The sequence below is a fragment of the Phocoena sinus genome, chromosome 8 (genome assembly GCF_008692025.1).
Source record: "Phocoena sinus isolate mPhoSin1 chromosome 8, mPhoSin1.pri, whole genome shotgun sequence".
Lineage (NCBI taxonomy): Eukaryota > Metazoa > Chordata > Mammalia > Artiodactyla > Phocoenidae > Phocoena > Phocoena sinus.
The window spans coordinates 100563828-100585831 of record NC_045770.1 but is presented as its reverse complement, the minus strand read 5'-3'; the positions used below and the strand labels follow the sequence as shown (position 1 = coordinate 100585831).

The following is a 22004-nucleotide window of genomic DNA, read 5'->3' as shown; positions in this document are numbered from 1 at the left end:
AGGCCTAGTCCCTCATAGAGGGTGGAGCTCCTAGACTCCAGCTGTGCGCAAGCTCTGGGGATGGCCAGGGTGGTGGACCCAGGCTCAGCGCTGGCAAAATTCCACTCCTGGTTTTTACACACGCCAGCTCCCCTTCCCGGGACGCCGCGCTGTCGAGTCCGGAGCTGACGCCCTGCAGCCGCCACCGAGAGGAAAACCCGGAGTGGATCTCCACGCCTTTTGGAACGGAGTCAAAGGGCACCTCGGAGGAGGTGGCCGGCTCCGCCGCCCTGCGGGGTTCGAAGCCGCTGCCATCAGGGGCGCACCGGCGTGGTGGGTCGATCAGTGCGGCGGGACCCGCAGGCCCAAAGAGCCCAGCCGGCGGGCTCCGTGCCCTCCCTGCGGGGGCTGCGGGCGGGGCGTGGGGCGGCGGTGGTGCCCTCGGGGCGGCGGCGGGCGCGGGCTGCAGTGCGGCGCGCGGCCAGCAGCGGGCAGCAGGCGGTGGCTGAGGCGCTCGACAGCGGGCGGGCGGCGCCGGCGGTGCCCAGGGCGCGCTCACACACGAGCTCACACACACATACACACGGCCTCGTACACACTCACACACGCTCCGGCGCGCACACGCGGCGCGCAGGCCAGAGGGAGGAGGCTCGGCGCGACTCGGCGGCGGCTGCAGCGTGCTCGGCGGGCGGGCGGGAGGGCTGGCGGGCGGCCCCCGCTACCCGGCTCGGCGGCTCGGTGCAGCCCGCGCGGCCCCCGCCCTCGGACCCGCCCCCGGGGGTCGCCCGGCCCCATGCCCTGCAGCGGCGGCGGAGCAGCGCGCGGCCACGGGCGGCTCTGAAGAGCCCGGAGGGAGCCGGCGACGAGGGGACCATGTACCGGGACCCGGAGGCGGCCAGCCCAGGTAAGCGCGGCCCCGCGCGGGCTGGGGCGCCCCGAACCGGCGGGCAGGACGGCGGCAGCGCCGGGAGCCGTCTCGGAGCCCCAGCCCGGGGCTACTGTCCGCCGGAGCCGCACGGACTCCCCCCACCCAGGGTCATCCCACACCGGGGGCGCGGGCTTGAGCGGCAGCAGCTCGGACCCCGGCCCCCCGCAGTTCGGGCACTGCCAAGCTTGATGCCGGGCGCCGGCTTTGCAGTGTCCCCACAAGGACCTCCCCCGCCCCCAGCAGCCCAAGGACAACGTGTGTGGCGGAGCGAGGAGCCGCTGCCCCCGCAGTGCCCTCAGAGGCACCCCCGGGTCCCCAGCCCCAGTGCCTCCCGGGTGCCAGTGCTAGGGGACCCCAGAACAAGGATCCCGGGCAGCTTTCAGCCAAGGTTGTGGGCACCGGGAAGCAGAGTGACATCGGCGGTGCCAACTGTGAATTGAGAGGGTGCCAGGGGGCAAGTGGGAATCTGGTGCAGCAGCAAGGGAGGGGGGCTTCTAGGGGGTGGTGAGCCACAGGAGCGTTGAGGAGGGAGGTAGGGGTACCTGAAGGGAAAGAGAGCACAGATTGGTGAGAATAGGGGTACCAGGGGAATGTTCTCCTGGGCTTGGGGAGGGGGGAAGCAAAGAACCCCAAACTCACTCCAGTCCTGTCAGGGTTGGCAGGGGGAGGGGCCGTGCTCCTTTGCATTTCTCCTGAGCCCAAGCCGGGGAGTGGCCTGGGAGCCCACGTCTGCCTGGTATCCTGGAAGCCAAGCCAAGGAATCTTTCCACCTTCCTCGGGAAATTGCTCTGCCATTTCCTCCTTGGCTCCGGACGCCTCCTCACACAGCGCCCACCTGTAGGCAGGTCCTCTGCAGCTCCTGCCCAGTCTCAGGCTCAGCTCCCACCTGGGGTGCCCCACCCCTGACCCAGCACCCGCAGTCTGCCAGTACTGGCAGCAGGGTCTCCGCTTCTGGGTTTCTGTCTGATGCTGAAAGCACGACACCTCAGCCTGAGGACTTGCTCCCGGACGAAGAGCCTCTAGGCTTACTCCTGCTAACCTCTGGGGGTTGGTTGGGCGTCCTGGGGGAAGGGATAGCTCTAAGGCCCTCCACAGAAGGGGCCTAGGGCCCCAAGGCTTTTGAGGGCAGTCCAGTGGGCTCCGGCTTTGTCCACTCTTGCCCCAGCCCCACATCTGCTCTTTCCCTCTAGGGGCAGCCTCAGCCTGTCCCTGCCTCCATTCTTACCCTCATCAAGGCATGGCAGCCCAAGCCCACTGAGGAGGACCTCCTGGGTGCCAGGCATTGCACTCATTCAGCGCTTGCGTATATGGGTGAAAGAGATTCAGTCTCCCTCTCTGGAACCTCATGCCCATCTATGAATGTCCTCTAGGTAATGGCAGAAGGGACATTGCCTTTGGAGACCCCTCCCTTCATCTCTCTGGACCCAGGTCACCTACCCTGGCATCTTTCCCCAAGAGACTGCCAGCTTCCAGCACTTGGACCAAAGACAGAGGTGTTCTCTTGCTTGGATCACCCTCTCAGAATTAGTTCAGAGACCAGCTCCAGGGTATGAAGATGGAAGGGGGGATGCAGTGAGGACACTCCCCTCCCCTGCCCTGCCAGGCTGGCAGCCTCCCCTTTCCTGTTGTTAGGCCAGTGACCTGGGGCCCTGCCCTCGTCCCCTCTCCCTCCCTCTGTTTTCCTCCCACGCCTGGGCACCATGACATCGCCACTCCTCCAAGCACCTCTGCCCTCTCCATGGAGGCCAACTTGATGTGCTTGGCATCTTCTGGGCAAAGGGCCTGGAACCCAGTGCTGCCCCTGGTGTGCTGGCGGCCCCCAGACTTTTCCCTCTCCCCCTTGAATGGGCCTTGCTGTCTGGGCTGGAGACCTGTCTTGCCCGCTCTGGTTGCAGGACCCACTACTCCTGTGGCAGGGGCAATTCTGACCGGGAAACAGACCAGCCTTACGTTTACTTCTCTCTGATGTGGACAGTGGGCTGGATGGGGTCAGACATAGGCTGGAGAGGGCAGAATTTGCTTTTAATCCTAGTCCCCTGGGGATCTCAGAGGGGCCGGGGGGTTGGGGGCCTCAATCTGGCCTCTGTGCCCCCTGGCATCCCTGCCCACCTCCTATAATCCCTACAGCTCCAAGCCAGACTTCCCACCACCACCCCTCCACCCCAGCTCACCCCAGGCTCCCCAGACCCTGCTCCCCCAGGCAGGGTATGTGTCCCCCAAGGCAGGCACCAGGTGGGAGTAAGATATGCAAATTAATTCCTGTGTGATTCAGGCCCATCCATCTGGTCCCCCAAAGGCCAGTACCATTTACATCCTCATCCCCTCATCCCACTGCCTGGAACACCTGTGGCCCAATCCTTTAAACAAAATCTTAATCTCCTGTCCTCTTGCCCCAGGATGGTTCCAGAAGGTCCCTGTGTACCCCCTCCTTCAACCCATGCGCTCTGCAAGTCCCCACAGGGCTCAGTCTGCTGCTAAGACCCTTATCCTGACAGGGGACAGGAGCAGTTCCCTCCCCTTGTGGGCCCCTAGCCTCCAGGCAATTCTCTTCCTGATCTTTTGTGGCTGAAGCAAGGGACTGTGGGGAAAAGCCACAGCCCAGTGAAGAACGAAGACCAGCCCCCCCCCCTTCGCTTCTGCTCCAAACTCTGCCTCGCCTCCCCCCAGCCATGCCTGCAATCTCCCCTCTGTCCCCTCCAATAGACATGCGGCCCTCTCCCGGCCCTCAGCCTCCATCCTCTGTCCATCCCAAAGCTGGCCTGGCCAGGCCTCCCTGTGTCCCTGTCCCCCGGCAGGGCAGGACCTCGGTAGGCCCGCAGGGGTCAGTGTTGCAGTGGGCAGGCAGGACGGCAGCAGGGAGAGAGGGAGGGAGAGGTGACCTTGCGGGTGAGCAAGGCCAGAGAGGCAAAGTCTGGGCTGGTGCAGCGGCTCTGGGAGAGGGTTCAGGTCCTGAGGGCTGCCGGCCCTGCCCCCAGCCCTCTATGAACTTGTCCTTGGGGATAGCAGTGCTTGAAGTCTTCTCTGTCTGTCCCACCTGTTAGTGGGCTCTGCCCCCTACAGCAACTCTTCCAGGCAGGTCATTCCTAGGGAGTGTGGGGGACCCTCTGCATGGGCCAGGGGGCCTTAGCACATAGGGTCTTCTCTCTCAAGGCAGAAGGATCCACATGACTGTCCAGGCTAACCCTCCACCGACTGGGCACAGGTTAGGGACAGAGGGGCTGTCGCGTGGCGTGTGGCGCAGGAATCGGGGCTGAAAGGACAGATCGGCGGTGTACGCTGTGAGGGCCGTCAAGTTTAGGGACAGGGGCTGGGGTGTGGGACTGTCCAAGGAGACCTGACTGGCCATTTCACTGACAAACCCTGCCCCCACCCCCCGCTCCCCCATCTACACGGGCCCAGACCTCCCTGGCCTGCCTCCTGGGCTTGGCTCGCAGGCTGGGACTGAAGATCAAGTGACCTCCCAGCGGGCCATGGCTGTGAGGGGGACTCGGGACAGAATAGGTCCAAATGCAGGGCTGGACGTATGACTTCTGCTGGGTTTGGGTCAGGGTAGCCAGTGCCCCCAAGCTGTAGCATTTCCAGGGAGACAGGACTGCCCCCTGCCCCTCGGCCCCCGATCATGCTGTTCAGTGGCCTTGTGGGGACAGCTTGACCGATAGGCTGGGTGCTCAGGACTGGGGGATGGTGGAGAGGGAGAGAGCCTCAAAGCGCCTCCTGGTTGGAGAAGAGGGGCTAGAGCAGGCTGGACTGGGGTGGGAACCACAGGCCAGCAGGTGACAGGTGAGGGACAGCTGGAAGGCAGAGGAACAGGTGGGTGTCAGGCGAACAAAGACAGGCCCCGGACAGCTGGGCCCTGCCCCTGGCTGACCCCAAGCTCAGGCCCAAGGGGCACTGCAGGTAACATCGAGTGACAGTGGAGGACTGTCCCCTTCTTACCCCCTCCAGCCCTGCCTGAGGGACAGGCAGAGGAGGAGTGTGTGGGCCCCCCCCTTCCCACTCCTCCTTTCCCCACCCGCACTCCCCGCCCACCCACCCCCATTCTCTCAGGGGCTTTGAATCTTTATTGAATCTGATGGACCGTTCTCAATAACTGCTTCCCGCAGGGGAGTGAGGCTGGGAACAGCAGGGAGAGGAGTGGTAAGGGGGGCCTCGTGGTGGTGGGGGGGTGCTCAGGGTCGGGGGGGCATGCGGGAGGCAGAGTCCTGAGCAGAGGACTCTTGGCTGGACAGGCTCCTCGGAGGCACGGAGGCATCTCAGGTAGGCGCGGGCAGCCCTGCGTGGAGCCGGCGCCCTGTCCCCTGGGCAGTGCTGGGCAGGTGGCTCATGCCGCCAGTAAGATCAGCGCTCTCTGTTGGGGCTGTCACTGGTCTGGCCAGGTGCCAGAGCCAGCCTCTGCCAGGCCAGCCCGAGTGCCCACCTGCCTTGCCAGGGAACCCCAGCCAGTGGTGCCAGGTAGACCTTGCCGGTTCCACGGACGTGGATGTCCCTGACCTTCCGGGCAGCAGGGGCAGGCTTGCTGGGCCCTGTCCAACTTGTGTCTGGAGGGCAGGACTTCAGTCTCACCCAGCAGAATTCCCCAGGGGTTGGAATGGAGTTGGCAGGCAGCACGGGACCTGTGGAAGGGGCTGGATGGCGCCCAGAGCCTGTGCCTGGGACTCTGGGCCCAGTTGGTCGGAAAGTGGGCTGGCACGTCGGGCCTGCCCTAGGGGGCTCTGCAGCTTCTGCCTGGAGGAGCCCCTTGGAAGAGGTGTGTCGCCTGTGAGGCTGGGCTGGGAGCCGACTGCTATGGTGAGCTGGGACATCTGGGGAGCTGACATGTCCGAGGGATTGAGTGTGTGGGGCTGCAGCACCCAGGAAGCAGGGGGGCGGGGCCTGTGCACAGAAGCGCCGCGCTGCGTGTGTACCTGTGTGTGCGCGCAGGTGGCAGCTGGACGGCCGTACTCGCCGTGCTCGTCTGAGCTCCGTGCCCGCTGTAAACAGCAGCTAATGAGTGGATTTGTAGCGAGGTGCGTCGAGGTGCCCAGGGAGCTGTGACGGAAAGCGTTGGGGGAGGGCAGCTCCCCTGGCCCTGTACCCAGCCAGGCGGGGCCTGTGCCCTCCAGGGGCCCTGCCTGCCCCCTGCCACACCCTCCCACCTGCCAGCTTGGCCACCTCTGAGGGCTCCATCTGCTGGGAGCAGGGCCTCACCTGGCTGTGTGGCGTGCACGGGCATGGATGGGGGGTGGTGGTGGGGGTGGAGCTTTGGCCTGTACAGATACAGGCATGTCCACAGTAGCGTGTGGGTCTGTCCGTGTGTGTGTGTGTGTGTGTGTGTGTGTGTGTGTGTGTAACTGGGCATGCATGTGTCTGATTCAGTGTGTGTGTGTGTGTGTGTGTGTGTGTGTGTGTGTGTGTGCACCCCTTCCCAGAGCCCTAAGAGAACTGCCCACCCAACCCCAATCTTGGTAGTGGCCCTCCTTCTTCGATGCCCTTCCTGGAGTGCAGGAAGTTGGAGTTCTCCAGCTGGCTCGGGGAGAAAAGGGGTGACTTTCTGCCCATCGGAGGAGGCAGGCGGGAGAGGTCTGAGCCCCAGCTGGGAGTTGCTGGTTGCATCAGAGAAAGGGGAGAACTTTGGGCCTAGAGAACCCCAAAACCCCAGCCCTGTGGTTCTAGAGCCCTCAGGAAGCCCCCAAAATGAGAGAGGTGGGGGTGCCAAGGGGTCCGTCCTAGCAGGTCCGTCTCACAGTGCTAGCTGGCGAAGCGAGCACCTTGCTTCCAGCCAGGCGGGGTGGTGGGTGTGGGAGGCCCCGAGGGGTGGCTGCTTGAGGCCCTCCACGAGGGGAGCAGAGGACAGAGCTGTGTGGCTAATATGTCCAGTTAAATTACTTCAAACCCTGCCGTGGCAGATGCTCCCGGCGGGGCCCTGGGTACAGATTGGATCCGTCTCGTTACCACGGGGCGGTGTCAGTGGGGCCAGAGAGTGGTGTCCAGATCAACCAGTGGCACGGCAGGCCCTCTCCTGCTCTGCCCAACCTCGGCCTGCCGTGAACCCCTCGCGCACTCGCTCACTCCAGCCTCCCTCAGTTTCCTCAGGTCCACCGGGTCCAGATATCGGGGCTCCCTGTACAAATCCTTGCCATCCCAACCCCAGTCCCTGGCAGTCCAAGGGTCCCTCTGAGCCCTCACTTTCTTTCTCCAGGAAAACGGGAGTCCCCTGCTTTATAGGGGGTTCAGCCTAAGGAAGCCCCTCTTAGGTCACCCAGCACACCCTGTTCCCTCCCCTGATAATAACGATAGGACAACAATAGCAAGTCCTTATTTGTGGAGCACGCAGTATGTGCTGTGCTTTACTTCCGCGAAGCAGGGGACGGCTTGCTTAATTAAGCTAGGTCTCTGGGGTCAAAGAGCCTCTGGCAGAGACATTTGCGGCTGTGTCCCTGAAGCAAGTTACTCACCACCCTGGCCTCAGTTTCCTCCTCTGTTAAATGGGTATGATGATGGTTCTTACCTCCCATGGGATTGGAGGATGAGATAAGGCAGAAAACATCTTTAGCAGAAAGCCCTGCACATAGTAAACACTCAGTCAACGGCAGCTGTTATCAGCATCGCCCTGCACAGAGCGATTGATGTGTGGGACGAGGGTTCCGGAAGCTCCGAGGAGGATAGGCCTGCCTCAGCCCTGGTGGAGGAGGCCTGGGGAGGGCTTCACCGAGGCAGAGTCTGTCAGTTGCCATCAAAACAGCAAAGGTGTGTGGCGCGTTCCATAGGTGCCACGACGTACGTTAGCTCGTCCATCCTCAGACCACCCAGGGACGGGGGCACTTGCGGGTAGAAGTTGATTTGGAATTCCAGCCACACCACCAGACCCAGGAGCATGAGCGCTGGGTCCGGGGCTTTGGGTGTTGGAGGAAGAATAAGAGCTTGCCATGTGAGCAGGCAGGGAGGAGGCATTCTGCGTGGTGGGGACAGCACATGCAATGGCCCGGAGGTGTGACGGGTCTTGGCCAGTGGAGGCAGCAATGAGTGTCTGAGCATGGGGGGCTGGAAGGGAGTCCTTTGGGGGGCAATAGCAGGAGTTGAGGGTTGGGAAGGGTGGGCTGGGCCAGATTATGAAGGGCCTGGCATTCTGAAATAGGAAAACTGGGCTTTATTTCTTTTTTTTAATTAGGACAATGGTGGGCCGTGGATGGCTTTCAAGCATATCTCTATAAAGAACTTTAACTCGGTGGCGGTGTGGAGGGTGGGAGCCTGGAGACAGGCCCATATCTGGAGCTGGAGGCCCAGCCATTAACATATCTGTTCCCACCTCTGCCCAGACCCTCCTCAGTCCCTCACCTGCACAGGGCTGTGTCCCAAGCACCCATACCAGGTGGTCTGGGACCCTGGCCTTCAAAAGCTTGTGGTGGGTAATGGGCAGTCAAGGGGACAGCCTGGCGCAGGTGGGCACAGATTTCCCCTCCCCACCGGGGGCTTACCTAGGGGGCTGCGGTATCAGAGGAAGCCTCCCAGAGAGAAATGTAGAGCCAAGGTGGACAGGCCCAAGGCCCAGCGAACGCGGTTAAGGTTCCAGAGAATCGCTCTGCACCCGCTGCCCCCACCGTGGGCATCAGGGTCCAGCCCTGGAGGAGCCGCACAGCTCAAGTTCCAGCTGCCAGGCCTGAGCTCCAGAGCCCCGCCAGAGCCAACCTGTCTCCACAGCAACTAGGCAGGCCACCCCGCTCCCCGTGCCCACGGCCCCTGGCACAGGGGCCCATTCACAGCAGGGCCTGGGTACATCTTCCCACTTCCCTAGGGGGCCACCCCAGAGCAAACGCTCTCACACCCAGGCACTGGCAGCGTGCAAGCATGTTGGCGTTTGGGTCCGTGTGTACACGTGATGTGTATGTGTGCCCCACAGCAGGACGCGGCAGGGTGGGAATGGTCTACGTTTTCTAACCACCTTAGCTGGGGATTTATTCCCCTGCGGGAGAGGGTCCAGCAGGCGCCAAAGAGCCAGGCTGAACTATGGGCTCCTGCCTCAGGGATCACGGTAAGGAGGCAGCCCAGAGAAGAGACAGTTAGGAGGATTTGCCGGTAAGGGAAAACAGCGAAGGAGACTCTCTTAGCAGTGCCTGGTGGGTCCACAGACCGTCTTGTTCTTCACCTACATCTTCCATTTAATCTTCACAGCAGTCCCTCAGGGAGATCTCAATACCACTGTTGTACAGATAAGGAAACTGAGGCCCAGAGAGGTGGAGTGTCTACCACGTCACTCAGGAGAGCAGGGATGAGATTGCAAGTCAGCCTCACTCCCAAACCTAGGTCTTAACCACTGGGCGACACTGTCCAGTGCCTCCCTTATCCCACTAGGATCTGAGCCAGCCTGTCTCTCGGCCCATCACTCGGAAGGGAGGGCTGGGAATCAGTATTGGCCCCAGCGCCTGCTTTAGCGCTCCGTGTCCCCTAAAGCTTTGTTCTCAGGTCCCTGGAGTGGGGCGGAGCCTCCTTCCCATCCTGTCTCCTCTCCCTCTCTCCAGGCCCCATGGAAGGATCCTCTCACCAAGGGGAGGCACCCCTTACTCCCTGCTTGGCACCTGCCAGCCCTGGAGGAGCCTGATGAATCGGCTGGGTGTGTACCCCCCGCACACAGAACCCCATTCCTCCCTCTCCAGCCCCCGCCTGGTTAGGGAGGTGTGAAGGGAGCGATTTCACAGCCTGTCAGCTGAGGCCTAAAAATACCCAGAACTCTGAGATGCTTGGGCAGAGAGAGGAGAGAGCAGGGACCAGGGATGGGGTTGTAGGGGGTGCAGTGGTAACTTGGGCAGAGAAGCCCTCTCGGCACCACAGTCCTGCTCGGGAGCAATGGGCAGAGCCACTGTCCCCTGGTCCCCCGTCTGGCTCCGTATCTGGCAATGCAGAGGGGAGCTGGCATCTCTAGGGTCTTGAGAGCTCAGCTCTGGCACTCAGACCTAAGGGAGGGCTTAGTCTCAGACAGGAACTGTGAACCTCGGGCCCCCAGAGCCTCCGATCGATGCCTCTTTCTCCCTCTCCACCCCCAGGTTGGCTGGCATCTTTGGGCTGTGGGAGCCAGGCTGGGCGTGTGCCTGCTTCCTTCCTGGAGAAGGTGCCCGCTTCTGTTAGGGGAGAGGTGTGAGGAAGGCATCGTGGATGGGGGTGCCGGCAGGTGCGGGATGTGACGTGCGAGCCACCCAGGCACCGGAGGGGGGCAGAGGAGAAGGGGCGTGGCGGCCCACATCACTACCACGTGGCCATATGCTGCAGCCTGGCACACGGCTTCCACGAGTCAGCCCAGAAAAGGGGGCCGTCCGTGTGTATGCGTGCATGTGGGCCTGCTGGAGCTGGCCTGTTCTTGTGGACACGGATGGCCGTGTGTGGCTATTCCAGACAGAAACTGGGTGGAAGCACAGGAGCGGACGTGGAAGCATGAACAAACGCATGTCGTGTCATGCAGACACGTGAGAGTGTGTGTGCTTCCCATGTGGAAATATGATGGCATGTGTGCCTGTGCAGAGGGACATAGGCAGATCTCTCTGGGGCACCAAGCAGGGGCTGAGAGAGTCATTAAGGAAACAGTGCAGAGTAGCAGCCAGAGCAGGGGCTCTGTGTCAAAAGCGATGGGGTGCGAATCCCAGATCGGCCACGTATTGATTAGCTTTGTGGCCTTGGACAAGTTACTTAACCTTTCGTTGCCTCATTTCCCCGTCTGTAAAATGGAGACAATAATAGCTCCTACTTCAGAGGGCTGCTGGGAGGTTTGCTGAGTTAATGTCCATACGTTGCCTGGAACCGTGCCTGTCACAGAGTTAGCACAGCGCATACTAGCTCTTGTTATCTGGTCCTACCCTTTGATGATATAGGTGGGAGCACCAGGCCGGAGAGGGCAAATGACATGCCCAAGGTCACACAGTATGTTAGTGGCAGAGCCAGGACTAGAACCCAGACTCCAGCACCTTAAGACAGGGCTTGTTCAAGTCTGAGACCTCCTTTGGCCACAAGAAGCCTCCACAACACAGAACTGTAACCCCATTGGCATTTGGGGCCTAGATTCTGCCAGGGCTGGGCTGGGATCTTGGGAACTCTGGGATCTGAGCATCTTCAGATAGCGCTGGGGTAGAGAGGTCCTCAAAGCAGTGGCCAGCCACCTGAGTTAGAACCAGGCCACTGGTTAGTCTGCAGACTTTGCCAATTACTCAACCCTCCTGAGTCTCAGTTTCTTCCCTATAACAGAATAACAGTAATACACACTCTATAGGGTTATCGTGGGGATTAAATGAGATCTGCATGTAATGTCTTAAGTGGTGGGAACACTGTACCTAGTAAGTGCAATAATGTTAGCTGCAGTTGTAACCCTTGCAGAACCCTCCCACCCAGTGCTCTATAAATGGTGACTTCCTTTGCTTCCCTTCCAGCCCCTGGCAACCCTCACTCCCTTCTGCCTGCCACCCCACACTCCACAGAGCTTAGACTGATCAGGGGCTGACTTGCTGGCGACCAAGACCTGTGTTGTCTCCTGTTATTGGCTTTGCCTAGGAGGGAACAGGACCCACCACTGCAACTTAGCCCCTGATCCCTTTTCACCTGGCCTTACCACTCACTTGCTCTGTGACCTTGGACAAGCAGTTTTTCCTCTCTGGACCTTGATCCTGCCTCTGTAAAGTGGAGGGGCTAGACCACACAGCCCCAGAGCCCCTTGGTCATGTTGTTTTGTGACACCCAGGAGGGTCCTGGCTTAGCCTGCTGGAGGGGGTGGCAGGTTGGCAGGAAGGAAAGTCGGCTGGCTGCCTTGGGTGAGTGGAGCATCTGGGGCCTGAGCCGGCTGGTGGCCTGCCATCATGCCCGCCCACACCTGTGGCTGCGTAGGAGGGCGTGCAGGCCCAACTGGCTGGGCACTGACATTGGGGGAGGCTCAAGGACAATGATGTAGAGAGAGCCCTTCTTGGGGCCCTGGGAGCTGCCACTCCAGCTGTCCTCCCCCCCACTCCTCCCCTTCTCCCCAGGGATTTCCTTTAGCAATTCCTCCTTCCTGTCTCCCTCCCCTTTCTGGAGTCTCCCAGTATCTCCCCGCCTCTACCTCTTCCACTTCTGTAATCTTGACCATTTTCCGGGGTGCCTCCTTTCCTCCCTCTGCAGAAGGGAGATCTCTCCCTCCTCTTCTGTCTTCCTGCTTCCTGAGATGCCTCCTTTTTCCTCCCTATGACGTGTCCCCGTTTCTCTGGATCCTCCCGGCTCCCCCTGCTGCTCCGGAGCCTAGGTCTCTCTCTTACTCTGCATGGCACGTCCAGGCTCCTTCCAGCTTCTTGGGCCCCGGCTCTCTTCCACTTCAGAGTCCCTCCCCCCTCAGCATCCCCACCTCCCTTCTTCCCATTCCTTGGAGGCTCTTACTCCACCACCAGTCCCCCTGCCCTCAGAAGTTTCCTGGCCTCCTTCAAATGATGGGGCCGATCCAGGCAGTTCCTGTGGCTGCTGCTGCTACCTAGTACCTCAGGAACCCCCCACCCCTGTGAGTTGAGTAAAGGGGTCAGCCCAGGGCCCAGGGACTGTCAATCTTGCCTCCTAATTAGCAGGAAGTAATTGCCTGGGAAGAAATTTCATTTAGAATGAGACTTGGAGACTCCAAGTTAGAGCGGAGCCAACGGCTGCTCCCCTAGGGAGCGGGAGAAGGGAAACGGCTCAGGTCAGGGCCTCAGGAAGCCTGACCGGAGGCGAAAGCCCTTAAGACCCACTTCCGGCTTGCCTGCAGGACCTCAGCCTTGAGGAAGTGGCGAGAGAGAGCTCTGGGCTGGGAGTCCCACCATCTTCATCTGACCTGTGGCTCCACCGCTCATCGTGTGACTTGGGACAAAACTTATTCCTTTGAGCCTTAGTTTTTTTCTCTCCTGTAAAATCAAAGGAGGGCCTCCGTGCCATGAGGGCTGATTTGGACGGTGGCTGTGAAAGCAATTTGCAGGCTGCAAAGTGCTGTGGGAGTGTGAGGTGCTACTGTCTTCCTCCATGTGGCTCTCAGCTGAGACGTGAGGATCGTGGAGTGGTGGGGTAGCCCTGGAAATATGTAAGTGGCACTGAGGTTTCCCGAAGAACATGGAAGGATGGTGAGGTAGACCCAGCTGAGCTGCAAGATTAAGGGCAGACGGATGTGGTTTCCCATGCCAGTCTCAATACTTGCACCACCCTGAGTGGTCACCTCACCTCCCTGAGCTCCACTTTCCTGATCTGTAGGATGCGGATCCTGCTGCTTTCCTGGGAGAGGGAGGTTTGGTAAGGCTCAATGTGATAACGTTCGCAGAGCTCTTAGTGCAGTGCTTGGCCTACAGTACGTGCTCAGCATTTGATATTAGCTATGTCTACTGTAATTAAAGGATATTATCTTTCCTCCACGCCTGGATCCAGAGAAGCTGATTTGGGGTGTTGTCTTCAGGTGGTTTTGTTTTGCTGTTTGTTTTTGGAAGAGGGGAATTTCTACACCCAGTGAGGCTAACCAAGCAGATCTTCTCAAAGTGCCCCTGCCCGTGGGGTGCGAGGAGAGGAGTGGGCTCCAGCTGTGGGCTTCTCCGCCAACGCACACTTCTTCCTAGGCAAGAGCCGTGGGCAAGTTTCTTATGTGGGCGGGTGTGAGGTAGAGAGCCTCTGCCCCGGTGGAGGGGTATTACAGGGCTGTGTGTTCATTTCGTTAGGACTGGCCCAGCAGCGGGAGAAAAGGTTGTGTTTGTTTAAACAGGTCTACCCCACCCATCTTGGAGGAGGGAACAGGAAGTTCCACCTGGTAGGGTCCAGCAATGTGGGTTGAGTCTTTGCTATGAATGGGGCAGCATGGCACCCCAGGGTGGCTGGAAGACAGTCAGACAGCCTGGAGTTTTTGGGTGTTGGGCAGCACTGCAAGCTCAGAGCTCCAGATTGCCCCGGGAGGGGTGAAGGGGCGGCGAGGGCCCGGCGGTCTGCCGCTCCTTCCCCACACGCCCAGCGCCACCGCTGGGGACCTTCTGTGTTCCTGATCTGAGCGCAGTACCCGCGCCAGCCGCCAGGAGGCAGTGCGGCGGGGTCCCCTGAGGGAATGGGATGCGGCATTTACATTAGCGGGGAAATTCTTTTTGTCTGGAGTAGGGCTGCTGACTGGAGTTCTTGGTATCTACGGACCTCATCCAAGAAAGGGGGTTCTTGAGGTCGGGCTGCTCACTGCTGTGGCTTCAACTTCGGACTTATCACGGAGTGATTAGCAGAGTAAGGTAGGACCGCTACGCTGCAGTCCTGAAAAAGCTTCTGGTTTCCTGAATTCCGCTCGCCCGGGGCAATGCACGGGGTGGCCTGGAGGAGGGGGCAGTCTCGGGACTGAGTTTCTGTTTCAGGACCAAGGACAGAGGCCGTGGGACGATCGTTGTTTCAGCACCGCGGACAGAGTTCAGAGCCGCGGGCTCTGTGGATCCATCCAAATATTTGTGGTGCAAACAATACCCCCAGAATATGGAAGAATGGCACCTCCAAGAGGGAGTCTAAGACACCTTATATTCTAACGAGGAGACTTGGGGCCAGGCAGTTGACTAAGGTCACACAGCCACAGTGACAGTGGATGGCAGGACTGGGTTCAGGTCCACAGTGGTCTCTCTCCATCCACCTCTCCCACACCTGGATTCCCACTGGTTATATCCCTCCTTCCTGACCATCTCTGAGAGCAGCTTCACATTATGTTGTGTCCCTGAGACCCCTTGAGCTGGTGAAGATTAAGTGGACCCCCCCCACCACCACCACCAAAAGCTCAAGAATCTGAATCCCAGGATAGAAGATTCCTAGACCCTGTGGCTTTCATGGCTCCAAGCTTCAGATGGGAGGGCGTCAGGGCAGGACAGGTACCCTGTCCTGTAAGGAAGCCTATGACTTGGGGAGGTAGTGTTGAGTCTTCAGCATGAGGAACTCTTAAGTGCTCTGAGATCCTCAGATAAAATACAGCACACCGTTCCAACCCCAGCTTCTTTGCAGCCGTGTATTATTAATAACAGTAAGATGCTGATTTAGGCCAAGGCACAACAATGCATTATTCATAAGAGTAACTAGTGGTCAAGGCCTGCGCTTGATCATCCCATGTCCCTGATCCTGCCGCCGCTCCACAGTCCTGGTGGAGAGACCCTCCAACTGAGCTCCTCCTTCTCCTGGGGTCCTGCTGCCCTGATGGACATGATCATTTTCATGGCTGCCCAGGCAGCTCATCAACTTTGGGATCAGCGTGGGTGGCATGTTCCGGGCTAACTTCTGGCTGGACACCCTTCAGTCTGGGCTCCCTGCTCAGAGCTGGCACCTGGCCCTGTCTGTCCTGAATGGCTTTGACCCTGATGACTTCCATACTCGGCAGCTCTCTCGGGTCTACAGATGGCCTATTACCCCGCACCCCCTCTTTTGAGGCTGAAGACTGAAGCCAGATGCACCAGGCTGTCCTAAGCCAGGAATTGTGGGAGTTTTTTTGGGGGGGGTGGCTGTGGTGAGAGGAGGGGCTCACCGGGCAGAAGATACCCCCACCACCTCCATTAAATATGACGATGGATTTAAAACCCTCGGTAGACTCTGGAGTACTTTGTAAACTGTTGTGCACTGAACAAGCCTGAGCCATTATTACCAAGGCCACACTCTCTGCTGGAAGAGAGAGCAGAGGTAGAGAAGGTGTGGATGAGGCCCTCACAGCTCACCAGGCCCCGCTCCCTGATGAGAGGTCGGAGTGCTTGTGGATCCTGACATGTCCCCGTCCAATTTCTTGCTGGAACGGCTCCCGGCCCATCCGGATAATCCTTCATTCGCTGTTTACTCACTTGGCATCTCCTCTGAATTCTAAACCGTCTGCATCCAGGCGGCCTCTGCGGCCCCTGCCAGCACACTCTCCCTAGCTCACTCACACATTGTTTTTATTACAGTCAAGGTTGAGGAGGCTTGCTCTCACTAAGCCCCTATTTTCAGCTACTTGTAACTTTCCGAAACAGTTCCCCGCAGGCCTCCTCTTTTGCCAGCCTTGTTCCCGCCCCAGGTGAGGCCGACATTGCTTTCGAGGCCTGGAGCTTTGCCTAGCTGTCTGGGGTTCAGAGTTTAGCTCATCGGTTTTCTGTTGCTTTCTCCCACACTCTGCCTTTTTCTGGCTTTCTTGTGTGTGTCGGGTTGAGAAGAGGAAGGAAGGTGGGATAGGCACCAGAAATGTTCCCTTCCCGTGCCCAAATAGCCCTGGGGCTGGTAGGCTCTGCCCTTGCCCTCCCACCTTCCCCCATTTCCATCTGCTCTCTGTGCACGTGGAGGGGTGCTTCCTGTGGAAACCTGTGACTCCAGCTTTCGCTGTTTTCCACCTCGAACGTCATCCTGCAGCCACCGAAGGATGGTGGGGGGAGGCGCTGGGGCATGAGGCACTGTCGTGCAGAATCAAGTGGGAGGAGGCAGGACCAGGATGGGAATGTGATCCGCAGCATCACTGCTTTATCTCTGGAATCGTGGTTGCACCCTAGTCCGTACCAGAGACACGGCCCTGGGAGAGTCCTCAGGTACCCCACCAGCCTCTTCTTCCTGCTCCTGCCCGGCCCCAGGCACCCAACCCCCAACCCGTTCTGAGACTTTGAGAACATCTGAGCATCTGTCTGATGAGGCCGCTTTACTGAGGCCAAGGGCTGGGGCAGTGGAGGTGGGAAGGAGCCGTGGCAAAGGTGTGTGGGTAAGAGGGGTCATTGAAGAGCTTGGGGGAGTTCGTGGGGAACTGGAAGCCCTTTCCCCGGCTGCTCTTTGTTTTGTGTTCACTCCATTTCTTTCTTCCCTTCCGTCTATACTCGGAGCAACTTGTTTTAAGGCTTAGTGCCCGTGGGCCACAGAGTCGAGGTCTTCCAGACTCCAGGCTCAATCCTGGCTTTGTCTCTCTTCTGCTGTGTGGGCAAGTGCTGACCCCTTCTGAGCCTCAGTTTCCTTCTTTGTAAAATGAGGATAAGAGGATTTACCTTCAGAGGGTGCTAAGGACTGTGAACATGATTCAGTGCTGAGCATACATTAGTTACTATGGCTAAAGGCACTTGGTGAGGAAAGCAAGGGCCTGGGATCTGAGGATGACTCCAGGACGTTAGGAGGGTGTGGGGGTGATGGGACAACTTTGGACTGGCTGGATGTGGGGAGTGTGTGTGTCACCATCTGAGAGCGTCAGAGCAAGTGAATTCTGGGGAAAAGAGCCTATGTGCCCAGATCTCCAGCATGTCCAATGGCTCCTCTATGTCGTGTCCTGGACTATGGGCTGTTGGAGACACCGAGCAATGAGGAGAACCTCTTAGCCCTGCTTGGAGGACAGGCCTACTCCCAAGAAAAGGAGGCTGGACAGAAGGCAGTTCATTCAAGTTTGGAGAGTGCTGTGAACGCTTGTCATCAGGGAGGGCTTCCTGGAGGAGGAAGGCTCACGTGGACCTTGAATAATTTCATGTATTTGTTTAGCACATATTTATCCAGCCTCTCCTATGTACCAGACCTTGGGCTACAGAGATGAGTGATCTGGGGGGTCTCAGCCCTCCAAGTGTTCCCAGTGGGGGAAAGACATACAAAATGCTAATTATTAATCCACAGTGATGAATTGTCATAGTTACGGGGGCAACAGAAAGGAACGTGTGAGGGAATGAAGACCATCTTTGTCTAGGGATCTTGAGAATAGAAAGAAGAGAATAGAAGGGAGGGCATTCCAGGCAGAGGGAAGAGCTTATGTGAAGTCTCAAGTGTGAAAGAGGTTGGCCTTCTTGAAGGAAGGAGGGCAGTGGGGTGTGGCTGGATCTCGCAGTGTAGCATGTTACAGAGTGCTGTCACGTGCTTCACCTCAGAGGGGGACAGCCACAGCAGGGTCAAGGACAAGTTCAAGTTGCCTTAATTCCCCACACCTGTTTTTTTCCTCTGCGAAATGGGAATAATAATTTTAAAGGTTGCAGAGAGCACATGAGATGGTGCCTATAGACTTCCTGGCACGGTGTCTACCACAAAAGGCACGTGCTCAATGAATGTTAGCTATTATTTGATCCTGACAACACCCCAGCAGGGCAGGTCAGGGGTTCTTATCATCATTTGAAGGTAAAACACTGAGGCCCAGAATGGGACTCGCCCTGGGTCACTGGCTGGGAGCAGAGGTGGGACTTGAACCCAAGTCATTTGCAAGTCTACTGCCTGTCTCACTGCTCTGCTCCAGAGGACAGATGTGCATGGGGGGAGAATTCCGGGCCAGAGGAAGTGCATGAACATTTAGACCTCGTGGACAGCAGAGTGGTCTAGGCATCTGTTCGTGACCGTGACCATGACCGTGACCGTGGGTGTGTGTGCACGTTTGTGTGTGAGTGTGAGCATGGGTGTCCATTCAAGAGGTGAGTCAGCATGGCTTGTGTGTGTGTGTGTGCGCGCACGTGTGTTTATACGCGGGAGGCGGTCATAGGCGTCTGTGCCAAGGGTGAGTCTCCGTGGCTCGTGTATGTGAGCCATGGGTGTCCACATCTCTGGCCTGTAGGTGTGCACCTGCTCCCCCCTCCCCTCCTGTTCCTCTCTGGCAGCTCCTCAGGGCATCTCAGCAGCCAGTGGCCCTGTTTGATTCTGTTCATCTATAAATCATGGCTTGCTGAGGAGATGAGAAGGAGTTGGGAGTGGGAGCAGAGTCCTGGCAAGGGACGGGGTCATTTCTGCAGTTCACACCTGAAGCCCAGCCTGGCTTCCAACTGTTGCCCACCCTCACCCCCCAGCCCCATGCCTCAGCCCTCCCCATTCCTTGCCATAGGTGTTCACTGATGCTTGTTCTTCGTTAAGCCCTGGGCCAGGTCCTGGGGCAGGGATCAGGGGTGCACAAGATCGAATAAGACGTGACCCCTGGCTTCCGCTATCCTGTGGGGAATACTGAATGTGTATTCAGTATTTCATACAACACATTGAGGGCCAACTCCATGCCGCAGATGTCTCTAATGCAGGGTTCGACGTGGTAATGCTACGATAATAGCTAGCATTTACTGCCTACTTATTCCGTGTCAGGCACTGTGCTAAGTGCATTCTTTGTGCTAATTCCTTTAAACCTCACAGTAGTGCTACGGGGCCTGTACTATCCCTGTTTACAGATGGGGAAACCAAGGCACACAGAGATGAGGTCACACAGCTCGGAAGAATAAGAATCCGAATTGCCTGACAGTCTGGCTCCAGAGCCCTGGCTCTTAGTCACTGCACCTTAAAAGAAGGGTGCAGGCACAGTGTGATGGGAGCTCTGTGAAATTAATTCCCACTGGGGAGATTATGGAAGGCTTCCTGGAGGAGGTGCTTTTCATCTGGGTCTAGAAAAATCAGGACTTGTCAGTCAAAGATGGGCATGGGGGAAGACCAGAAGGGATCCTGGTGCGTGTGCGTGTGCGTGTGTGTGTGTGTGTGTGTGTGTTTGTGTTTAAAAGAGAGAGGCTCTCAAACTCTGTCACTGCAGCCCGTCCCATCTCTTCTATCCCGTCTTGTTTGGGTGACAAGTGAGATAACGTATGCAAGCACTGGGCATTCAAAAAATATTTACTGAGCACCTCCTGTGGGTTTGCCTGTCACAGAGGTTATCAGAATGAACAAAGCAGATACAGCCCCTACCTTCATAGTCTGGTACGCAGTAGGCACTTAATAAATGGTAGCCTCTATTACTATCATTCCTAGAGGCTTGGGATTCCTCCTCATTCATTCAACAAGCATTTATTGGGCACCTACTCTATGCCTGGCTCTGTCCTTGCTGCTGGGAAGACAGCGGTGAACACGAGATTGAGCCCCGCCCTCATGCAGTTGATGTTCTAGAAGGGAAGGCTGTGTGTGGGCATCTTGTCCACCTTCAAAAGGGGTCCACCTCCTCAAGCACACAGGTTTTATTTACCCTGAGAGCTCCCGGTGGGGTGGCATGGTCAGAACCATGGGCTATGCCGACAGCACCTGGCAAAGCCTACAGGACTCTACTGGATTGTCATTAATCCTGGGCTCTAATTGGTTGACATGGCCGCCAAAGGCCTGGGCAGAGGGTCAGGGACATGCCCGAGTTTACATCTCACGTCCTGGCACCCTTGGGACTGGACCCCAGAGGCCTAGCTCTCCTTGTTCCTGGCTCACCCAGCCTCCCAAGTCTCCCGATGTCATCTGTCTGCCCTTGTCTGTGTCTCATCCCTGGGACCCAGATGTCTCCTCTGCCCAAGGATAGGTCGTGGAACTCAGCTCTGTCAGAAGGCTGACTAGGGCTGCAATATTTTATTTCCCCAAATGTTAATATGCTGACGCTAAGGGGACTTGAAACCATGTATGTCATCGGAGGAAGGGTTAGACGGGCTGGGGCAGCTTTGCCTGGAGAAGACTGGAAGGGGACATGAGAGCTGTCAGCAAGGATTTGGAGGCCTGTCATGTGGCAGCGGGAGCTGGTTTGTTCCCGGCAGCTCCAGAGGACAAGCTTAGGACCTTGGGGGGAAGTTCCAGGGAGACAGATTGAGCTCAGCTCAAGACACAGCAGCCCTAGCTACCAACACCCATTTGTGGAGGGTCTGCATCCTGCAGAAGCAGCTTCCTGCCCCTGACAGGGCTGCCCAGGGCGTTCGTTCATTGATGAGGCCTGACTTCCAAGGTCCCTTGCAGCCCGAGACATAGTGACTCCGTGTTCTGGGAATGGTTTCACCCGGGCTGGCAGGCAAGAACAGGCTTGCCTCCCTTGATGGCAATATCGCGTGCAGGCCGAGGACATCGTGTCACTTTGGTTCACAGCATCGATGCAATTTGCACTGGCAAGGATTTGTTTTACCGTGGATTCAAGGGCTGTCCAAGGGTTGCTTGGGGTGGGGGGCAGGGAATCTTTGGGAATCTTTGGGGGAGGGGTCAGCTGCCTGGAAGATGACAGCATCCATTCATGCTGCAGGGGTTCCTAGGGTCACTGATCCAGGAGGGTTCAACTTTCCTTAGTAACACATCCCTTTCCTCAAATGGAACTTTCTGTGGAAGCCCAAGATGTGAAACAGGGAAACCATGCTGCTTTCGTTGAACAGGGCTTGAGGGCACACAGCCCCATCTACTCAGCATCCATCTCTGTGGCCCCTGAGAAATTCCTAGGAACCCTAGGTGTTCCAAAGAACACACCTGGAAAACCACTGGCCACTCGCCTCTGTAGTGGGTGTGATGTCAAGACAAAGAATGTAGACTGTGAGTCAGGCTGCCTGGGTTCGAACCCTGGCTCCACCGCCTACTAGCTGAACGACCTTGGGCAAAGTACTTGGCCCCTCCGTACCTCAGTTTCCCCATCTGTAAGATGGGGACAATCTTAATGCTCACCTCGGTTATTGTTGTGAAGACGAATTTGTTGCTGCATGTGGAACACCTAGAACCCCTGCTTCTCATCAGAATGAGGAAGGATCAGCTCTCCACACGTGAAGGCACAGATTCCAAGAGGTCGAGCGCCTTGCTCGTGGCCACACAGCTGGTTAGTGGCCAGAATAAGGCCTCAGCCTCATTCTCCTAGACTCCAAGCCCAGTGCTAATTCTCCATGCCCACAGAATACTAATTGCTTAAGATGGGCATTCCCTGGGTCTCTGGGGACCACTGGCTTTGGGGATTGACAGCCTCTGTCCTCAGGGGCTCTCCAGCCTAGAGCAGGGGTTGAAGAGCCGTTTTTGATAAGGACCTTGTTTGGCAAAGAGAGGAAGAGGCTCCAGGGAGGTAATCCCTTGGAGAATTGCCCCATGGCTAGAGATATGTGGGGGAGGGTGCATGCAGAAAGGGCACGGGGGCAGAGGAATCACCTGGACTCTGACCTCCTGCCACAGCTCCCAGCTCGTGAGCTCGCTGACTCGCCCTCTGATCCTGCCCCTCCCCTGCTCAAAAACCTTCCATGGCTCCTACGGCCTACTAACACAGGAAGCCCCTCGGCCTGGAAGACAAAGCCCCTCGCCACCGGGCCCTACTCTCATTCCCAGCCTCGTTCGCCACTTCGCTCCCCATAACCTAGTCCAGCTCCTCAAGCAACACGCCTGACCCTTCTTCCCCTCTCATGCCTTTGCTCTCGCCGTTCCCTCTGCCCAGATTGTCCTACCCTCACCTCACATCCCTCTCCCGGACCACACCAAATACCGCCTCCTCAGGAAAGCCTTCCCAGATAGCTCCCTAGTCCAG

The 22004-nt window shown here is 58.1% G+C and overlaps 1 protein-coding gene across 3 annotated transcripts in view; it reads left to right on the top strand.

The window, feature by feature from the left end:
• Positions 1-602: 602 nt before the first annotated feature.
• The window catches only part of SYT7 (synaptotagmin 7), a 58621-nt gene continuing 37219 nt past the window's right edge, over positions 603-22004 (top strand). For 2 of the 3 annotated variants that reach the window (XM_032638792.1, XM_032638795.1), the window contains exon 1: positions 735-883. In XM_032638792.1, coding sequence (XP_032494683.1) covers positions 853-883 — 31 coding nt within the window. In that variant the 5' untranslated portion in view covers positions 735-852. Of the gene's footprint in view, positions 884-22004 lie in introns of all 3 variants that reach the window. The other variant, XM_032638794.1, reaches the window with a different exon arrangement.